The sequence below is a fragment of the Electrophorus electricus genome, chromosome 11, assembly GCF_013358815.1.
Source record: "Electrophorus electricus isolate fEleEle1 chromosome 11, fEleEle1.pri, whole genome shotgun sequence".
NCBI classification, from domain to species: domain Eukaryota; kingdom Metazoa; phylum Chordata; class Actinopteri; order Gymnotiformes; family Gymnotidae; genus Electrophorus; species Electrophorus electricus.
In genome coordinates, this window is record NC_049545.1 from 4,092,501 (window position 1) to 4,112,500 (window position 20,000).

Consider the following 20,000-nt stretch of genomic DNA (forward strand, 5'->3'; position numbering starts at 1 on the left):
TTAGCCACCTCTCCCTGTTAAACCCAAACAAGGCAAAATGTAGCACATCTCTCTGTTCTTCCGAGAGTCTGCACTGAGTTAAAGAAGTCAAGCAGGCGTGCATGGGAGCACAGCGTGCTATGAGCTAGCACATTACTCACAGCCTGGAGAGAGCGCCAAGGTCAACGAACATCTCGGGAGAGAGGCAGCCAATCCGGTTGTTGGAAAGATCGCTGAGGAGATAAGCACATACAGACAGCTCTTAAATTGAGATAAATTAGCTGACCCCAAACTTTTAAAGTATCACGACAGACAGACTAAGGTCTGTGGTTTGTAAACATGGCCTAGAACTTGTTCAAGCAACTGGCTGGAGAGTGGAGTGGCTGTACGGTGTGTGTGTGTGTGTGTGTGTTTGTATGGGTGAGACAGTGTGTTGCATTTTAATTTAAATGAACATACCACAAATATGTATGTAAGTTTGCACATGTATATGTTTTCTATGGGGTTCAAGAACGTGTCCTCTAGGTGGGTGGAATGTGTTTTGCTGAGGACAAAACTAGGTGATACACTTTGTCATCGCCACTAGGACCTTGAGACTTAATCTATAAACCAGGGTCCTGACCAAACCAATTCTCACAAACACCTTCAACTAGCTGTACCTAAAATCCCCAAACACTCTCTTTCACAGACCCACCCACACACACATTATATATATATATATATATATATATATATATATATATATATATATATATATATATATATATATATACACACATATATACATACATACATATATATATATATATACATATATATACACATATATATATATATATGTATATGTATATATATATATATATATATATATATATATATATATATATATATATATATATATATATATAATAGAATCAGTTTTCTCAAGTTTACTCTCTCAGCAATTATTCATGCACATAAAAGTCCTTTATTACAATGAAGCCCACAGAGTATGTTAACAGCACTATACTGGCCAGCTGTTCTCGAGTGTGCTTAAGAGTACAATCTCTGACCTTTTTTTGATGTTTGTGTACATGTGTGTACTGTTGCTGTGGCACGGTGCCAGAGCTTAGTGTAATTAAAGGTATGCACAAACGCTGGGCAGAGGAAGGGGCCAGCCTCACGTTCTAATCACCAGTTAGGAGCTCTTTAATTAGCTCTACACACCATTCAGGACCTGGAGCTCTTAAATTAGCTCTACACACCAATCGGGACCTGGCACTCTTAAATGAACAGAACACAGTGTTTGGGACCTGGGCTCTCACATTAGTGCAGTGCAGAAGTCAGGACCTGGAACATGCTTCCACAATCAGCAGGCTAAAAGCCCCTAATCAGCAGTGCATTAAATCACCACAAACACTTACCCACTGCCATCTGCATGGGAGTGAGTGTGTGCGTGAGAGAGAGAGAGAGAGAGAGAGAGAGAGAGAGAGAGAGAGAGAGAGAGGAAAAAAGAGGGAAAGTAAAAGCCAGTGAGAGAGAGTGAGCGTGAGTGTGGATCAGGGTCCCCATTTCTAAATACATGAGTACCTTAGAAAAAGGCCGTGAATCTGTTTTATTTACCTGTGGTATCAAGAATTTGGAATTTGGAGTTCACTTGCTCTCTCTGCACTACATGAGACAATGTGAAACTACGTGAGTATTCTTGGAGCACACAGATGTAAAGCAGCAATGATGGCCTCAAAGAGTGCCTCCACTCTGCCTCCTGTCTGTGTCAGATGCTCGCATGACACGACACGCCAGGCAGCGGGGCGTCCCACGTTTCCTCCTGCCTTGCCTCCTCCAGCCTGGCACCTCACGCCTCTCATGTGCTGAAACTGTCACTTTTGTTTCAAGAGCAAGAAGACCCCTCCCTCGTCCCGAAGCCTCGTACAGACTGGCTCTGTCATGACATTCCTGTCGCACACCGCTGCCTAAACTACTCAGTACGGTTCCATAAACTGATGTGTGTAAGGTGCGATGATTACTTAATGGCTAAACATACAGTAAATACTGCGAACGTATGCGAGATGACTTCTGTGAGTCTTGGTATTTCTAAAGGAAAGATTGGACTGATTCTGGCCCAGGAGTAAGTTCTTGTCAGCGATGTGCTGAGAGGAGGTGGGGGGTACTTTCCTGCCTGTCAGTTTGCACCGTTCCGAGATGACACCTTCTCATACTCACAGTCTTTTTAGCATAGCCAGCCCACGAAACGCTCCAGGCTCCACAGTACTAATTAAATTACTCCTCAGATCCCTAGAGAGAGAGAGAGAGAGAGAGAGAGGCAGAGACAGAAAGAATGAGAGAGAGAGAGTGATAGAGGGAGAGAGAGAGATAGACAGAGAGAGAGAAAGAGAGGAAGAGGGTGAACAACAAGGTGACAGAAACATTGAGATACAGACAGCAAACGAAGAAGAACCACTGTGCGTGCACACACACACACACACACACACACACACACACACAGAGAAACACTTTACATACCTGTGTAGACTGTTTATGTACGTATTTCTCACATCACTTTAGGTATATGAACTGCTTGAGGGGACCAATTACCGCACCACATAAGGATTTACCGCACCAGATAATCACACACACACACACACACATAATCCACACTCTTGATAAACTGATGAGGCACACAAAAAAAATCACACGAAAGAGGCACACTTCTCATTCAGGTCTAAACTCTGCAGGTCTCAGGCTCTGGGCACTGGGCAGGTCATGTCTACACCTACATACTATAACCAGCGCCCAGTGCCCAGTGGCCAGGAAACCCAGACACTGCTCAGCTAGCATCTCAGAAGCAGAGCGTTCTGTGCTCACTCTGGCCCTCTGTGTAATTCGCCACACACCCAGCACCACTAAAAATACATGCCACAGTTTCAGAGCTCCACTCTAGTGTTCTCCTCCAGGGGACTAAAGCAAACTTCCAGAAATTGTGTCCGTGCATTTCCTGTCTTGAGGAGGGAATTTGTCAGAAGTCTGGGAGCTGCGGCTGTCCATGTGTGGAGACACGACCAAGATGCAATTGCAGAAGAACTCTGGCTCGTGGATTAAACACTCTGGTTCATGACTGAAGTACTCAGGTTCTTGACTCAAGCATGTTGCTTCATGGTTTAAACAGTCTGCTTCTTGACTCGAGCACTCTTGCTCATGGCTCAAACACTGGTTCATGAATCAGGCAGTCTGGTTCATGACTCCAGCCCTCTGGTTCATGGCTCAAGCAAATCAATTTCAGCTGCCTCACAGAAACAGGAATTGCAGACAGGAGACACTGCAAGCAACTTATTTTATATAAGCTTATTTTTAATTACATTAAATGTTATATTCAATTTACAATTTTTTACCTTCTCATCCCATACGTAATTCTTCTATGCCTTTTAATGTTTGTTTAACTCAAAACTCATGTACACTTTCAAACTGTTCATAAATGCTTTTTTGTTCTTTACGTTTCCTATATCATTTAGAATAATTTATAACGCTGCATTTGGCATATAAAGTATTTCAGATCAGAATTTGCTCCTGGAATGCCACTGCATAATGAGATGGAGTTAATCCAGTTAACATAAAACATTTATCACCCGAACAAGAGGGCCATTACGTGCTGATAAATGCGTGCTGTCTGCTTTTACTGCAGTGTGTCTCATGTGAACCTGTTCTCTTTAAAGTTAAGAAACCCAGCTGCTCTGCATCTCTACATATCCACACCAGTCCTTCCCTCCAGTGAGGAACTGGCTGACTGCTGTTTCCTCGCCATTCTGTGATGTTTCTCCATCTTTTACGATGAGCACGTGTGCAGAAAGCAGGTCTGCCATAGTTTATGCAGCTACCACCCAGACAGTGTAAATATGTCAACCCTTAGTACCCTCAGCTAGAAATGTTATTAACACTTATTAATTCAGCTAGAAAGGTTGTTGTATATAAAACCCAACTCAATTTGAATATTATGTACAGTAGTCCTCCATCTGATAAAAGTCAAATCAAACATCTACCAAAAATATTTTTGGACAGATTACTTTCTCTTTTTCCTGACCCAGTCTATATAGCATCTGAGCTAAACATCTGACAAATGTAACAGATGCAGTTAATATTTCACCAGCTGCAGGAGCCAATTAACTGTCGTCACAGTGTGTGTCTATAATTTGACATGCATGCACAACTGAGGCAGTCTGCTGCACTACTCTACTCGCACTGTGAAGTTAATGTGGACATTTATGTCTTAATGGTCACACTCAAACACAAGCCCCACCAGAATATGCTAGCTGGGTTAGGAGAAAGAAGAAACGTGTGTGTGTGTGTGTGTGTGTGTGTGTGTGTGTGTGTGTGTGTGTGTGTGTGTGTGTTGTTACTAGGCAGACTTTTGGAAGCGAGAGAGGGAGAGCTCAGTAGGGGGACCACACACCAGCATTGCAGCGGCCCTGTCAGGAACAGGGTTTAGGGAGGCAGACAGAGAGCAGGAGCACAGCTCTCTAATTAGTGGCAAACTAGCATCGTTTCCACAACGCTCACGACAGCTGGGAGTTTAGGTAAGCAGCAAGTCACACTGGAATTCTTCCACACAAAGACTTCCAAACAGGATGTCTTGTTCAGGGCTTTTCAGAGGCCTCTTTGGCAGCTGTCATATCATGTGTCCTTACCTATGAGAAAAGTATACCTAAATCTGTTTAAACTGGTTGATTTCAAAAAGCGATTACATATTGAATCCTACACTGCAATGACATTATACAACAAAATGATTGTTGTTGGACATCTGAAGAGAGACTTCTATTATTCATGTCTTCCATACTGCACAAATCTCTGCAGGCTCAAATATAAAATAGAGCGCTTTGAAAGAAACAAAGATAAGGAGAGAAGAGAGCTTCAACTGCGCTATGATACTGACTGTTGGGTAGTGATGCCTGTTGAAGAAGATCTGGATTTCAAAGTCAACATTCAGATCAGAGCTTTGGGTATTCCCACACCTAGAGAGAGCACTGGGTATTCCCACACCCAAAGAGACATCTGGGTATTCCTACACTCAGAGAGAGCTTTCAGTACTCTAATGAACAAAAAACAAGAAGAAGAATTCCCATTCAGAACAAAGTGTAGAGAGTAAGAACGAGGTAGGCAAAGATACATCTGCGCTAAAGCCCAGACACACCCTCTAGCCATCGCAGAAGAAACCTGGCTGGTGTCAAGAGGTCATTTAAGTGTCTGCGGTGACATCACTGTCTAAAATATGGCCTCCTCTTCTTATTGGCTTCCAAAAATGGAGACATTACAGAAAGCTCTTGGCCAAATCAAGTCAAGGGGTTTCAGCTTCAGTCCACATATCAAGATTTATGTTCAGAAGAAACAACCTACAACCCAGGAAATATTATCCTTTAAAACACCAGAACACCATAAATCAGCGCTACCAATTCAGTTAGTGACCAGCTGAATGCTAAAATGTCCTACAGTTTCCTAACCTGATTTGATATGCACTCAGCTGTTGACAATTCCAGTTCTGAGCTCATCAGACGAAGGTGTTCTGTTAAAACAGAAAACCAGGCACTGGAATGCCTAACTATCTCATGTACTAATGTCGGAATTACTGCAGATGAGCAAGCACTGATCTGGAAGGTCACTTGAAACAAATATCTCGAATATCTCCACACTCACTGCATTTATTTAAAGAGAAGACAAACTCATAAAAAAAGTGTCTGTGAGACTCCAGTAGAGGGCAAGTGAGTGAACAATAAAGTGCCCAATAGAGAGGATATCCAGACTCACACAGAAGATTCCCATAGTACATGGACTTAAAAAAAAGACCTATAAGCAGCTGTCCACTGCATGTGGAGATCTACACTTTTCAGGGTTCAAAAAAACACCTGCCAGCTGAGCAATGAACATTCATACACATCAGTTCTGGATGCCACACTAATGCATAAATAATACCCCTTGCTAATTAAATCATTACCCATTTACCTTGGTCAGTAACAGCTACAAATACAATTATACACTCATTTGTATTCTAGACTTTTGCATGTCAGAGGCTGTTTAGAACCCAATCGTTTCACTTCAAGATCATCCAGCATTTTGCATTCGAATGATGTTTTCATGCCAAGACAAAACTATACTACATGTTATGGCTGAAAATCACAAAGCAAACTTTTGGTTTGTTAACCCTTAGGGTTTTGTGAAGGGGATACTTCAAAAAGGTATTGCTTCATTCCTGTTCATTTAAGAATATAAGTTGATAAAAGACTTCCCATTTGAACTCACAACACCCTGCCAATGTTGCGAATTCACACTCGACACACATCCGCTCCAAGGGAGACAACAAGCACAAACTTGTGCCTAAGGTAACCAGCTGCTATGATATAAGGCTTCAACACATATAAGCAAAATTCTAACAAATATCTTTAACTAAAATTACTACATTATGTTATTGCTCTATTATTATTCTAATATGATATACTGTTATTACTGTAAACCACATGAACATGACTTGTGCATTGTAAAAAAGACACTAACCTGCTATTTCAGAAAGAAAAACAGCCGGACAAATTTTGTTGTCAGGCTGAGTGAACAGAGACAAAGTCATATGCAGTAAAATGGATACAGTTTAATAGGGTTAAGCCAAGGCATGGTGATGAACAGGCAGAGGTAGTACCCAAAGGTAACGCAGAGCGCACAAATCCAAACAGGAACAGGAAAAGAGAGTATTCCAAAGATACAGGCAGAAATCCGATACACAAGGAGAATAATAAACAATAGACTATGGCTCAGAAACGTAAGTCAAGCACACAAGACTTCGCAAAGGCACACTGAAACAAGAGGGCTTTTATATGGTAACATATTAGGGAAAACAAGACAAAGGTATGGCTAATATTCAGGAGACTGGGAATGCACAGGAGGCTTATGGGTAACGTAGTTCACTGTTACGGTGTCCTAGCAGAAGGCGTGACAGTACCCCTTCTGACAGGAGTCGTAGTCAGCAGGGTTAGCCAAACTGCCACGAAGATGACCTCTGGGACAAGGAGCAGGTTTATCAGGAACCAATGAAAATCTAGGAGCATCAATGGGTCCAGAATATAGGGACCCAGGGACCCAGTACCTCTACTCTGGCCCGTAACCTTCCCAGTCTATGAGTTACTGTATCTCATTACCACATCATCTAGAGTCCAGTATGTCCTCAATTATGTAAGTGGGGAACTGTTTATATGCAGAGATGGAGGAGTGTTCTCTGATATAGGAGAAGTAAAAGGCCTTATAACATAGGGCTTTAGCAGCTAAACGTGAAATGATGGCAAAATGCCGTAAGAACTGGGTAGTTGAAGATAGTAACATCATTTATCCTCTTTTCTATCAAAAATGAACCAAGGTATTATGGTTTCAACTTTTTGCAACCCTTAATGCTTAGGTCCCTGGTGGATAGCCATACTCAGTCTCCGAGTAATTTGTGAGTAATTTGGCACTAGTGCCCTCCGGCGGTCAGCGTGGCACTGGTAGTGTCTAATGGCCATCTGGATTTTCTGATGTGTGTTTTCCCAAACCTGTTCACTTTTCCATATCTAATCATCTACCATAGGAGATGCCAAAAGTTCTGGATCCAAAGGTGCAAAAGGTGGCTGGTAACCTAGGATGCACTGAAAAGGAGTCCCATAGTTAAATAGATAATGGAATTTTGTGACTTCTCTGCCCAAATGATTAACTTAGACCACTCCTGTTGCTGATCTCAACAATATAATCTTAAGAACTTTCCAAGTTCTTGATTAACCCACTCAACACGTCCATTGCTTTGTTGGTGGTATCCAGATGTGAGGCTGATATTGATTCCCAGTTTCTCCAGAAAAGCCTGCCATACTTGGGATTTAAATTGAGGTCCCCTGTCTGACAAAATGTCTTCTGGTATTTTGTAGTTCCTAAATACCTCCTGAAACATAATTTCATCAGTCTCAAAAGCAGAGGGGGAGAAGGTACCGGCACAAATCAGGTCGTAACAAAGTCTACCGCCAGGTGAGACCAAAGTCTTTCTGGTACTGGAAGAGGCATTATCTTACTAGCAGGTAATGTGTGAGGGGACTTAGCCTCTTGTATAGACTGTGCGCAATCTGTGTTCATCATTTGTTCATCATTTCCCACCAGTACCTTCTAGAGATCATCTGCTGGGTCGTAAATTCTCTGGGATGGCTGGAATTAAGCAAAGAATGAACCCAGGCAATCATTCTATCTTGGAAGGCGGGTAGCACGTACAGCTTCTCCTTAGGACAGGATTGTGGAACAGACTCACACAGTTCCTCTTCGAAATCCCAGTGCACAGCACCTGCAATACAGTCATTAGGAAGGATGGACAATAGTAAAAATAGTAAAATTCATCTGCTTTAGCATTTTGTGATCCTGGGCGGAAAGTAATGTGAAAGTAAAATCTGTTAAAAAATGAAGACCATCAGGCTTGGCATGGTGTAAGGCGTTTTGCTTGCTTAATGTATACTAAATTCTTGTGGTCAGTCAATACCATGAATAGGTGTTTAGCCCTCTCTAGCCAATGTCTTCATTCTTCTAAAGCTATCTTGACAACCAGGAGTTCCCTGTTCCCCACATCATAGTGTGTGAGAAATATGCGATGGGGTGGAGCTAAGGAGGTTTACTGCTTCACTGGTAAAGGAGGGCACCAACTCCCACCTCTGAAGCATCCATCAACTTCCACCGTGAAGGGTTCTTCTGGAGCCAGATGTTGTAAAATTAGAGCTTCTGTAAATAACTACTTTAAGGCTTGAGTCTGATCATCTCTGGGTTTACAGTGTAGCCATTGGGGTTTTCCTTTTAGTAGGGCCATAAGCGATGATGCAACAGCGCTGAAGTGGTGCATAAACTTCCTGTAAAAATTGGCAAAACCCAAAAACCTCAGTAGATCCTTTGGGGTCTTGGGCACTTGCCAATTCAACACAGCATTGTCCTCCATTGTGACTCACATGTCACTGATGACATATCCCAGGATAGACGTCTTCTGAAGATTGAATGCACACTTTTCCCCATTTACATATAAATCATTCTCCAGTAGCCTTTGCAGGACCTTCCTGATATTCTTCGAGTGTAGAGGAGTAGACTTAAATGTTATCAAAGTAAGCGACCATGACTCTGCCAATCATGTCCCTGAGTACATCATTAATGGATGATTGTAACATGGAAGGGGCATTGCCCCTGATATTACAATGATATTTACAATGTCCAGAATTAGTGATAAAACCCGTCTTCCCCTCATCTCCCTCTCTTATCCTGACCAGCTTGTATGCACTCCTTAAATTCGGCTTGGTAAAGTATCGGGCCCCTTTCATCTGCTCCAATCCTGAAGGAACTAGGGGTAACAGGTAAGGATACTTGATAATCATTTAATTTGGTCCTCGGTAATCAATACAAAGGTGCAGACCCCCATCCTTCTTAGAAATGAAGACAAATCCAGCAGCAGCTGGGGATTTTGATGGAAGAATATATCCTTGTGCTAAGGCGTCCTTTATGCATTCCTCCATGGCTTGTTTCTCAGCTAACAAGAGGGGGTAAGGGCATACTCGAGGTGGTGTACTCCCTTCCACTAAACCTATAGCAGTCATTTGGGTGGTGTGGAGGTAAGTCAGCTGCTTTCCTTTTACTAAAAACCTCTGCCAGATCTTAGTATTCCTCAGTTACATCAAAACCCTCAGTGGTTGCAGGGCTTTTTACAGATGTGGAAGCGATAAATATTTTCAGCAGATTAAGGCAGTTGTGTGTCATGATTGGCCACTCCCTAGTGTCCTATTGTCATGGTTACCCTTTCTCATGTCTCTGTTTTGCTTTACTTACTTGTGGTTCTGTTCATTAGTTTTGTTTTCTCCGTCTCCTCATGAGTTTCACCTGTGTCTTGCTTAGTTCTCATTAGCCCATGTACTTAGTCCCTGTGCTTGCCTCAGTGTCCTTGCTGGTGATTGTTAATCCTAGCCTCTGTGTGTTATACCAAGGCTTGTGTTTTCTCTTCCTGTTTATCACTTCCTGTTTATCACTTGCGTCATAGACTGCTTCCTCTTTTGTCAGAGTGTGTTTTGTTTCTGTTTTGTTAATCATGCATTCCCGTGCTCTACGGATTGGCTCTATGACCCTGGATTGTCCCAACGATTATGATTGTGGATTTGCCCATAATAAATCTTGCTCTTCTCACAGTGACACCACCTTTAAGGAGCACCTCAGTCTCTATCACCAATAGTTTAATTTTGTGCGTAAAAGATGTCCTACCTCGCCTTGGTGTGCGAGGTTTCCTCCGCACGCCTATTACGTGGATTCATTCGGCTTCTTTTGGGATGGAAAGGACAAAGATGAAGAATGTGACAAACGCACCATAACAAACATACAAGCCAAGTCTGCATCTGTGAAGGATGTCAACCGAGCTGTCCTTCATCCTCTTTCTCTTAGTAGATGATCCAGACGAACAGACGGCTTGCTGGGGTCTTCAGGTGATTTGGACTCATCACGGCAGGCTAACTCGGTCCTTGTTTATAAGCAGTGGTCAAAGCCACCTCATTTCAGCCGCTAGTCGCAGCCAGAGCGCAGAACTCTAGGACGGTATCAGAGTGAAAACCTTGCCGCAGACTGAACAAAATCTGCCCGCTAGCTCTGCCCTCTAAAACAGCCTGAAACTGTCTTTGGCACTCTCGCCACTGAACAGAGATGAAGTCGTAAGAGGTAAAACAGATACAGTTTAATAGTAATCCAAGGTGTGGTCATGAACAGGCAAAGGTCATATGTGTGATACAATCTGGGTTTTACAAGGGTAATACCACAGGAAGTGGCACATGCATTTCTTTTTCTCTTTTTTTGTATTTATCCTTAATCTTTCCCATACAGTATGTGGTTCTGTTCAGTTCATGTAATGGAAGCCGTCCTACAGGGCAGACGCTAGTCTGAGTTATGCTCCCCATCCCTCTTTTATAGCGAGAGAACTAGTTTTCAAGAGATAGTGAAAAAACACGGTGAAGCACTGTTATGCGGCCAACTTTTTCCTGCGAGTTACTACCGCGTCAAAGCCATCTGTGTGGAATGTTAATTATTTGTGTGTTTAAGAAGATATTTAGGATTTGAGAATTGCCAATGAACCTGTTTAATGACTATTTGTTGTGGAAAGCTCTGTGTTGATCTGCTAGCATGGACGCCACCTAGTTCATGCTGAACACGGGGAGCTAGCGTAGGCTCAGCTTTACCAGAGAGCAAGAAAATAAAAACAAAGAATCTTTCACACTTGGAGGCCCCTGTCCTTTTTAGTCTGTGCAACATATACAAAGGTGACACAGCAAACAAATCTAAAAGGGAACAGGAAAAGAGAGTAATCCAGAGATGCGGGAAGAAATCCGATACACAAGGGGAATACTAAACAATAGACTACAGCTCAGAAACGTAAGGCAGGCAAACGAGACTTCACAAAGGCACAATGAAACAAGAGGACTTATATATGGAAACATTAGGGAAAACAGGACACAGGTGACATCAGCTGTTGTAAAAAGATCTATATAAATACATTTAAGGTGCAGTTAATAATCAGGAGACTTATGGGTAACGTAGTTCACTGTAGATGGTGTCCTAGCAGAAGGCATAACATAAACATGTTTTGTTATTTTACTTCTAGTGGTTGATTTACTTTGTGGGGTTTATCACAAAAATGTAATCCTTTTGTCTGCATACAGTTACAAATGACTGGAAATCAGCACAGCAGCATTTCTGAGGAAAGGGGTCAGACTTCGGTATGCAGGCCACAAGGGTAAACAAACACAAAATGACACAATTTAGTGTTTTGTATCTGGGAGTGAAAGCAGACATTCATCTCTCTCTTCTGCTCTTGGTCATAGGGGTAGAAAAGAGATACATTTTTTCTGAGAGATGTTTGTGAAAAGCAGAAGTGTGTGTGTGTTTGTGTGTGTGTGTGTGTGTGTGTGTGTGTGTGTGTGTGTGTGTGCTTGTTTGTGTTTGATAGCTGAACTACCCTTGACTTCATGGAAATTCTAGACATCTCAAATTTGGTCATGCTCAGCAAAGACAGCCTCATAAAATGATAAGATAAATGTTTGTATCTCAGCTCTAATTAAAACTGAGACCTTTAATTGACCACATGATGTAGTCCCCTTTTCACTAAGAATACACCCGTGACCCAATTAACACCCAATTAACTGTGTAAGTGGTATTTTATGATAGGACAGTAATATTCTACTCATAAATCTGATACGTCATAGGGTTCAGGAGCATCCATTATGTGTTATTTGCCATCCATATAAACAGGACTGGCAGAGAATCCACCCCACTGTTTTAGTCAATTGCTTTTCTCGTGGAACAACTGCACAGTCCATGGCCAGCCCAGCTGAATCAGGCAGGAAGCCCTCACACAGGACCTCTTACTGGACGACTCTCTTAGAAACTAATGGCTGATGCTGCACTAGGAGTTTAGACATGGTGACAGAGAGACATGATGCGCATTCAGTGAGAATGGCATCTCACTGCTCATGGGAGTGGGGAAGTTTTAAACCAAGGTCCGGAACTGGCTAAATACATCATAGCTCCAGACAGTGAGTGAGTGAACACTACTCACGCATTCTAATGCACTGACTTTCCCCCTGTGGGAGTTAAAGAAAAGACAGGGAGGTAGTATTCTGCCAGTGAGACAGTATGAACAAGACATGCACCAAAATGACTTTTTGAGATGCGAGTGACCGTATCAGTTTGAGTGTCCTTACTGACTGTTGCCGTGTTGGTAAAATGTAAGGCTCGTTTTGGAACTGCTATAAATGGCAGGCCAGTCACTAATGCTGCAAACTTTGAGAATTTTAAACAAACTGCCACTATAATATACAGCATGTTCTTTCCTAGCACTCTCGGGTTAGTACGGAGATGGCTTTTAGCAATTCTTGATTGGTTTTGTAAACATAAATATGTCTAATGTGATCAGCTATAAACAACTGCAGTAAACATATCCATTGTGTACAGAAAACTGTTTTCTTTGCAGAGGACAGAGAAGAGTTTAAGATTATAAATGCATAAACACATGCATTCTTTTCACTCTGTCCAAGAAAATGGCTATTAATAAAACAGCGGCCATAAAATGTGCAAAGACTTTCTGGTAAACTGGACTAGTGAGAGAGTTAAAAAGGTTGTGAACTTAGACAAACACAAATATATCCTCTGAAACTTATCAGAACATGACAAATGTGAGGTACTTTTGTTTAAGACACTCGTGTTTCAGAGATCCTGCTGTGGCCTTGAGGGCTGTTTTCTGACCTCCCAAACTGGCAGTTGCTCAAGTTCACACCATGTGGATGCATGCTCGGTAAACATTCCCCTCTTCCCAGCATCCCACTCATAGCCAAGCCTCACTGGGAGCACCTGTTAGCTCTGTCTTTGTCACACTCTTGGTCAAAGCCCCAATCTGCAACCCAGCCTTCCATACATATACAGCTACTTCCATCACAACCAATCAAAGACAACGGCAGCCTGGGGGAAGGGTTCGAAGTTAAAACAGTGCATCTCAAGACATGATTTGGTTATGGATTTTCAATGAGACGCGAGGCCAGCTTAGCTGCTCAACTTGCTCGTGTCTGTAAGCCTGGGGAGTATCTCTGAAGGGTATAACACAAAATGGTATTGCTAGCCAAGTGCATCACTCCAATTCTCCTTGCACTGCTAAACTGCCCAGATTGAGCTGAGGTTTTATCTGAAGTAAACAAAAAAGAGCTTATTTGTAGTGCTGTTCTAACAGACTTGATTAAACTGGATAAACATGGCAGTTTAACTGGGCGGTCGAAACCAAAGGCAAATGGAGGTAGGATACACATGCCGAGAAGAAGGACTTTTATTGAGAATGAATCCAGAGTCACATCAACGAGGATGGTCCAGGATCAAAAAGCCAGGGGACTCAGATAAAGAAACAAAACAGGAATACTTTACGAACAAAAGAAAACAAAACACAAAAGCTAAACATGGACAACCGAGAGAAGGAATCTAACAGGCTAACAGAGCAAACCCAACCAGAACATGTTAATAGTTAAACACCCAACAAGGCCACAGAAGCATAACATGGCAATACAGAACACAGACACAAGCCTTGTGCAATGACCAGCAATGAAGACCAGAAAACACAGGGAATAAATACAAAAGGCAATCAAAGGAAATGAGAAACAGGTGAGAAATCAAGGGTAGAACAAGAACAGATCCAAAACGAAGGAGCACATGGCTAGGTGTCATTGTGGAAACCGCAATGCCAGAGGAGGGGCAACCATGACAGCAGTACCCATTTGGACTGTGGACTGTCTAAGACAAAGCCAAAAACCTTTCTTGTATTAACATTTCATTGCCCCACAGGCCAATTATAAATGAGACTACTGAAGATGTTTTGTCTAGTTGTGCTTTTAAAGTGCTACTTGTTCACTTCAGTGATTGTTATTTGTTCAGATCATGCATAGATGCATATTATCAGACTTGATATTTTAGAAGTTCCCAAGATCCTGAAGATGACCGTGAGAAGATTTAGAAAAAAACGTTCATTAACTGACAGATTTAGGGTCATCGTGTTAATCTGCTACCATATTACAAAGCATATCTAGCACAATAAAACATTGCTTTGTGGCAATGTCCCTGTGAAAGGGCACAGCTGAAACAAGGTTGAACAAGTTTGAGTAATGTCAGCACTCTTACAGTAGTACGCCCCCTGCTGTTCGCACTGATACACCCAACAGCTACAGGCCCTGGCTTTTGCCTAATACAGGGCACCAGATGCTGGCCCAGTGACAGGCACAGGCACCAGGGCCAGATAAACTGGCCACAAGTACATCTGGCTTTGCCATCACAGAACAGCCAGTCAGACGTCTAGGGCAGGAGGGCCCTGGTGCCTTAGATGGAATTGATGCTGGCTGCAAATCACATTACCTCCGGCTCGACTGGGATAGAAAAGTGCTGGAAGATGGTGCGGAGGAGCATTGCCTGATGGGTAAAAAAAACCCAAACAAAAACAGTGAGGAGAACGAGCTCTGATATGGAGAGGGATGGGGAAACACAATACTGTAGGACATCAGGACACTGTAGGACATCAGGACAACACAATACTGTAGAACATCAGGACACTGTAGGACATCAGGACAACACAATACTGTAGGACATCAGGACACTGTAGGACATCAGGACAACACAATACTGTAGGACATCAGGACACTGTAGGACATCAGGACAACACAATACTGTAGGACATCAGGACAACACAATACTGTAGGATATCAGGACACTGTAGGACATCAGGACAACACAATACTGTAGAACATCAGGACACTGTAGGACATCAGGACAACACAATACTGTAGGACATCAGGACAACACAATACTGTAGGATATCAGGACACTGTAGGACATCAGGACAACACAATACTGTAGAACATCAGGACAACACAATACTGTAGAACATCTGGACAACAAAATACTATAGAACATCAGGACACTACAATACTGTAGGACATCAGGACACTACAATACTCTAGAATATCAGAACAACACAATACTGTAGTATATCAGGACACTACAATACTCTAGAATATCAGGACAACACAATAATCTAGTACATCAGGACACTACAATACTCTAGAATATCAGAACAACACAATACTGTAGTATATCAGGACACTACAATACTTTAGAATATCAGGACAACACAATACTGTAGTATATCAGGACACTACAATACTCTAGAATATCAGGACAACACAATAATGTAGTACATCAGGACACTACAATACTCTAGAATATCAGGACAACACAATACTGTAGTACATCAGGATGTGTGGAACTCTGAATGTTGAACATCAACATCGGTTCTTGATACTTGATAGAGAACTGCTTCATACTTCCTCAGCTACCACAATTGTATTTTCCAAGTCTTGTCCTTGAACTTTTTTACAGCTGTATCAGTTAAATGAGCTGTTGTGTTTGTTCTATTTGTTTCTCACAGTAAAATCATATCTATTATTTATACTTCACTTCTATTTTAACATCTTATGTACATATTTCTGACATTTTTAATCAGCAACCTATTTTAAAAAATATTGTTTTTTTCTCTGTTGTTGATGTCTATACTATTTGTTAGTTCATTCATGTTTACATGTCCTCCCTCATACATGATACATAATTACTAATAAAGGCTTAATAGTCCTACAAAGAGGGCCTCTCCCAAAAAAATCTGATCCATTACGATGTCTTTTATGTTCTTGTCAAAAATCTTTAAAAAGTAACATAATATGATCTTTTAATATGATCACTTAGTCCTAATACTGTTACTATAATGAAAGCAAACCTTGCCCAAGCAAACAGTTGCATCTTTTCCTCAGTATATTCTGTGTTCGCCTATTTAGTCTTTTCAAATCACTAAAGATCTGGATAGTCAACAACACTGCAAAGAATGTCTCATTGAATCAAAATATAATTTTGCAAAAAGAAAATCAATAGGTTTGAAAAAAACAAAACAAAACAGCAAAACTATATAAAACAAATTTTAGCTTCTGGCACCCTGATTGGAAAATTAAGGAATGCCAAATTAAGTTCCGCTTACTAGGAGTGGTGGACACGGCACACACTACAACCTGCCCTACAACACCAGTAGGCTGGAACGAAGCTGGTACCTTTCACATTTCCCCATGTTTTTGTCTGGCATTCAAACTGGAACAAAATATCTCGGGCTGCCCTTGCATGTGCTTCTCTCATTATTTCTGTTCAGCTTCACGCTTGGCAGCAATCCCCACCAAAGCATCCTGTCACTAACACATGCAGCAGCCTCGAAAGGGCCTTCTGAATGTCAGCGTGCCTGGCTGGCTGAGGGGGCTTAATTAAAACACAGGCAGGGAAGGTGATGGAAAGCACCCGGGGCCCACACCCGTTTCTGGCCCGTTTAGCTGCTCGATCGTGATCCTCCGCCCGGGCCTCCGCCCCAGCAGTCATCCCTTAGCCCCCCTTCATGATCAACGACCACCCACGCGCCCCCCGTGAGCCGACAGCCTAATCCTACAGACTCAAACACAGATTAAACACGCGCCGTTTCTGGGCCATCACCCGGGAGCAGCGTCTTCTCCAGGCCTCGCCGCAGAGACGAAAACACAGACAGTTTAATCCCAATTCAGAGGAGAGTGCATGAGAGATGGAACCCCAGCTTGCGAGTGTGAACAATAAGGCAGCATTTGGAAGCACGCTGGTGCAACACGCCGGCCACGGATGCTGCTTTCCTCGAGTGATTTTAAACACACCGTGCATGTTCATGGAAAAGGGCAAATGTACTCACAATCTCTCCAGAGCCCATAAGCCGAGGAAAGAGGCGTTCCTCACCATCGAGATTTTGTTATTGCTGAGGATCCTGGGGAAGGACAAGACAATCAGAATCAGCAGAATCTTCCATTGTAAACAACACTCTGCCATTTTTCACCCAAAATGCCTGATAAATATTTATGCTACATGAGAAGATAATATTCCTGTGGAATCTGGGCACACCATAAATATCTGATGCACTGCGTATCCGAGGATTTGTTGGATTTGTGGTAATGTAATCTAAGACTCATCTGATAAAATGACACATCCAGCGCAAACACCCTTAAGTACAGCCACAAAACACGAACTAATTAATTGGTCCCTAAACATACGCAGCCCCTGACTACATTTGATACAGCTTGTATAGAAAAATGCTGAGCAACTTATAAAATAATATAAAATAAATGCCTTGCAACTGAGCAAATGATTGCTGATTATTTGTTTGTAAACAACGGGACAATTCCATCTCATCCGGAACGATGTGTCCTCCAGCATAGCTTGACAGAAGCCTTCAGTTCCACATAAACAAATGAGAGAAAGTGAGAGGTGCTCTTAGTCCAGGATGTGTGGCGTTCAAACCCACACTGTTCAAAATGCTACAAAGCCAGAGACGAACTTTAATCCATATGATTACACAACTTACCTGTTGTGTATTCTAACCCTGAACTCCTAACGTCCCCGTCTCAGTGCTACACTCTTCCCCAAAACTCTAATACAGGGGGAGACCTTTTAAGGAGCACAGCAAACTGCATGTATGGACTTCATATTTGATGAAATATTGATTATGGAGGTGAGATATTATATCATCCTGGCAATTGCCGAGTTACGCACTCAAGCATGCAGACGAGCACTGAGGTGTGTTTGCTGTACATGCACCGTGAGGCCCGATGCACCCTCTCCACTCGCCCCGATAATGCACCCAAGTTCGCCTCTTCCTTCACTCTCCGTCCTAACGGCAGGTCCTGCTTTTGGGGGGCCGCCCTGGCCAAGAGCTGTAATCTCCGTTCCGTGTGCCACTTGTCACCTTGTAACACACCTTTAAATCCTGAGCACAGCAGTTCCACAAGAGCAGCTCGTGCAAAACTGCACATGTGGTTTATTGCTGGAGAACTAGGCCAAAGTGTCTTGAAGCAATTCCCTTCCATTCATACAGAGGCACTAAATACAAATTACCATGAGGAAGAAAAACAGCCACAAACAATAACCTCTCCAGATGTGGGCTACGATGGACGTTTCAACCTGCACACAATAAAGAAAGCAGCTTTTATTATTAGTATCCCTGCTGACTGCCAAGCACTGACAAGGACTCTGCAGGGAAAAAGGACACGGGGAAGGAAAAGTGCTCGGAACGACTCTGTAGCACCGCTCGGATGGGATGTAAAGGGCAGTGATCTGCTCCCCGAGATTTCCCCGTCTGACAGTTCATGGATCTGCACAATCGCTCTAATCTTGGAAACCCCAAATTGCTGACAGTCGCATACAATGCAGCTCACATGAGATTCTGTGAGCAGGATTATAGTACAGTGCAGCGCAGTGACACCCCTCTTCTGATCAGGATTCTAGTACAGTGCAGCGCAATGACAGCCTGCTTCTGCTCAGGATTCTAGTACAGTGCAGCGCAGTGACACCCCTCTTCTGATCAGGATTCTAGTACAGTGCAGCGCAGTGACAGCCCTCTTCTGATCAGGATTCTAGTACAGTGCAGCGCAGTGACAGCCCTCTTCTGCTCAGGATTCTAGTACAGCGCAGCGCAGTGACAGCCCTCTTCTGCTCAGGATTCTAGTACAGTGCAGCGCAGTGACAGCCCTCTTCTGCGCAGGATTCTAGTACAGTGCAGCGCAGTGACAGCCCGCCTCTGCTCAGGATTCTAGTACAGTGCAGCGCAGTGACAGCCTGCTTCTGCTCAGGATTCTAGTACAGTGCAGCGCAGTGACAGCCTGCTTCTGCTCAGGATTCTAGTACAGTGCAGCGCAGTGACACCACTCTTCTGCTCAGGATTCTAGTACAGTGCAGCGCAGTGACAGCCCGCTTCTGCTCAGGATTCTTCCCTTTCTCTTAAACCCCTTTACAATCTTTAGAATCCATTTAGAAAAGGATCGGTGACATTTTTAAAGGTCAGTAAAGGAACCGCCCACACTCGCACAGAGGTTTACACGCCCACGCTGGGGCACCCGCCCCCACACCCCGGCTCCTGTGGTACGCTTGCCGTCAGATTGCACATTAATTTGCGGGGTCCTGCTAGTTCGACCAACAGAATCTCTCCGCTAGTACGTAAACACAGACACCAGTCACAGGGCCTTCATATCCTGTCTCGAACACTTCAATAACTATATACATATGCAAGAACTCACACACACACACACACACACACACACACACACACACTCTTTCTCGCTCTCTCTAGCACTGGTCTCTCAGGGTAATGTCTCTTGGCTCAGAATTTGCCCATTCTTGACTCACCTTCTCCACTCCCACCTCATCCTGAGCTCCCTAAGGTCATAACTAATGATTCAGCGTCTCATCGGGTAACACTTCCAAACAAATGCTCTGTCCCTTCACAGCCAATGAGCTCAGGTCTGCCAGTAATGAAGAACATCTCTAGAAGCACTTCGGACATTGGGTAAGCTGTAAAGAAAATATACAGGTCACAAGAAGTGCTCAACGTTGCATGGAAAAGGGGAGATAATCTTCAT

General features: G+C 43.0%; 1 protein-coding gene across 1 annotated transcript in view; it reads right to left on the reverse strand.

The window, feature by feature from the left end:
• LOC113584819 (adhesion G protein-coupled receptor A3) overlaps positions 1-20,000 on the reverse strand; it is a 116,763-nt gene that overhangs the window by 87,347 nt on the left and 9,416 nt on the right. Inside the window, exons 2-4 of the mRNA XM_035531427.1 lie at positions 17,285-17,356; positions 2,182-2,253; positions 141-212 (exon numbers count right to left, since the gene is read on the reverse strand). Coding sequence (XP_035387320.1) covers positions 141-212; positions 2,182-2,253; positions 17,285-17,356 — 216 coding nt within the window. The remainder of the gene's footprint in view (positions 1-140; positions 213-2,181; positions 2,254-17,284; positions 17,357-20,000) is intronic.